This window comes from Rhagoletis pomonella, unplaced genomic scaffold, assembly GCF_013731165.1.
Source record: "Rhagoletis pomonella isolate Grant_MI unplaced genomic scaffold, Rhpom_1.0 Rhpom_scaffold_00002, whole genome shotgun sequence".
Lineage (NCBI taxonomy): Eukaryota > Metazoa > Arthropoda > Insecta > Diptera > Tephritidae > Rhagoletis > Rhagoletis pomonella.
In genome coordinates this window covers 43,287,275-43,289,892 of record NW_023458556.1, presented here as the reverse complement: position 1 = coordinate 43,289,892, position 2,618 = coordinate 43,287,275, and the positions used below count along the sequence as shown (strand labels likewise).

Here is a 2,618-nt window from a genome sequence, read left to right as displayed (position 1 = left end):
GAACCTGCCTGAATAAGTACATATTTTAAATTTATTTAGGATTTTACTCTAACTGTTTAGATTTTTTGGTAATTTGTGAAGATTTCTCGACTAAAATATATGGATACAGTGGGCGACAAGAGTATATGGACAGAGAATTTTTCGCTATGACTGCGAAGCTTTTTATTTTCATATCTTTTTGCTAATGTTTTAAAAAAATATTGTTGCAAAAAAATCTCTGTACGTAGACTTTTGTCGCCCACTGAACATTCATGGCAATAGGCTTTTCTTATTTTTCGATAACAATCGGCCGTATGCACAAAAACTAAGCAACTGCTTTTTCTTAAAATGTCATACGATTCACTTAAATTTATTTGAACAAATCGAGTAAAAGGTCTGAAATTTTAAGAAAAAGTATTTCGCTAGCTTAGAGTGAAAAGTTGCTAAGTCCTATTTTAAAAATTTTAAAGGAGAGGAAAAAAACGTCTTATAGACATACAACATTTTGGCTGTTTAAAGCGAAGCAAAACTCCATATGAATCAGAGGGATTCGATCTTTATTAAAAGATTTCGTACTCTTTTGGCCTTATCGGATTTTCGGTGCATCTTTTGGACTTAGCAAGGTGTCCTTTTATTGAATATAAACGAGAATGAATAAAACAAGTACCTCTATCCTTTTCGAAACAAGGCATTTTTAATTTCTGTACCCTCCTGTATTAGAAATTGAGTTTTCAGAAAAGCTGGACTTAGCAACTTTTCACTCTAAGCTAGCGATTTGCTTAATTTTTTTTTTTTTGCATACGGCCCAATATCGAATTACGAATATTTTCGAAAATTTTATCCAGCATAATTTGATTTCAATTTTGTAGAGGTTATTTCCAATGTCAAATTCAGAACTTACTTTGTCTGGCAACTCTGGCAACTCTGCCACTCATCATTTCACGGTTTTAGAGCCCTAACGTTGCTGGGAAAATCCATTTTCAGCGCATTCTAAACGCATAGTAATTGACAACGCTCTGGGTGAGTACTGGAGTTAAAATTGCTGGTCGCTAATGGATAAAACCATCAAATAAATACATACGTACTTTAACGCATCTACGGGAATAAATACATATTGGTGTTCATGTACATACATACATACATACATATACATATATAAGAAAGAAGAGTTGAACGCATCCCTGTGCATTTGTACACATGTGCATAAATTCCTAGTAGCAACAATTGAAGAAGATTCTGCTGACATTGAAGCGGAAAAATAGAGAAAGTATTTAGCTCTCATGGGAAACTCCGATTTTGATTTTTTCTATGTATCTACTCGTACATAAATACATATGTACATAGTATGCAGCTAGTTAAATTGACTGCTACTGCAGTAAATTCCCACAGCACATGAGTACATATGTATACCCATGCCGCATAAGCTATATACACATGTACAAACATACATACATATAGGCATATTAACGGTCGCCTTATTAGCATTCCATTGCGTTTTATTTTCCTCAAATACGCACATAATTAGCACTAGATATTTTTAAATTTGTTTTTAAATATTTTTTTTTTCTAATTTTTCAGATAATGTCGACTCGAACTACGACGACACTCGCCTATCCAGCAACGACCACGCCCACTCCTCCTATCCTTACACCCACTATGTTAGATACACATTTAGCCACAACAATCATAAGAGCAGTGACCATGCCCAATTCGAGTACGAATACAAGTAATATTGCTAACCATAACCGCCCAACAATCACCAACCACAACACCAGCACCCCCACGACCCCCACCACTACCCACACACACCTCGACACAATGCACACATATGCGCAGAGCATAAGCTGGCGACTGCAGCGATATTGCGCACAGGCCATAGCAGCAACGAGCAGCAGGCGAAGAAGAAGAAGGCGTGATGATATTAACAACAACAACAACAACCACCACAACAGCAGCAACAATACAACGAATTGCAATATCAATAACTGCAATCAGAGCAACTACAGCAATAACAATCACATTGCGTTTAATACGCTTTCTAGTGCGGCACTGGATGACACAGATCACTACGATCGCAACAATAACACTAACAACAACAATAGCAGTAACTATAACAACAATACTTCCAGCGGGAGCAGCAATATCAACTTAATTAAAACTATAACAACAACAATTTCACCTGCAATTCAACTATTAAATGCGGCTATCCGCACTCTGCTGAGTAGCTCTACAAAAGCCGCCACCTACATCGGTGCGTTGCTCGTCCTTACCACGCTATGTTCCTTCTGTGCTGCTTCACCCTGCGATCTACACAGCTGGTGGGATCCGCTCAAGGACAAATGTATTACTTGCACTGTGTGTGAGGGGGATTTGATACCATTGCGTCCGTGTCAGTTGCATCGTGACACGATATGCGGCTCCATTTATGATCTGAAGATCGATTGGGTGGTGCTGGCGAAAACGGAACCCAACTGGAAGGAGGTGAGTCGTTTAAAACGATTTAAAGCGATTGAATGTGACTTGTAACTGTTTTTACAATGAAGAGTAGCAGTCAGTGGTAAACTGATGTGAATGTGAGCTCTCCATTCTAAGAACGCCCCCTAAACAAAAATTACCCCCGTAGTTCAATAATTCACTGA

At 38.0% G+C, this 2,618-nt stretch overlaps 2 protein-coding genes across 2 annotated transcripts in view; one reads left to right on the top strand and one right to left on the bottom strand.

Moving 5' to 3' along the window:
- Window positions 1-2,618, bottom strand: part of LOC118733639 — a 66,268-nt gene that overhangs the window by 32,877 nt on the left and 30,773 nt on the right. The window lies entirely within an intron of this gene.
- Window positions 1,561-2,505, top strand: LOC118753416 (probable serine/threonine-protein kinase tsuA). The gene has a single exon (XM_036488289.1). It carries the CDS (start codon window positions 1,561-1,563, stop codon window positions 2,503-2,505), a length of 945 nt encoding a protein of 314 aa, XP_036344182.1.

Excerpts from the sequence above, each read along its gene's own strand:
- LOC118753416 (XM_036488289.1), top strand. The coding sequence starts at position 1,561 with ATGTCGACTCGAACTACGACGACACTCGCCTATCCAGCAACGACCACG.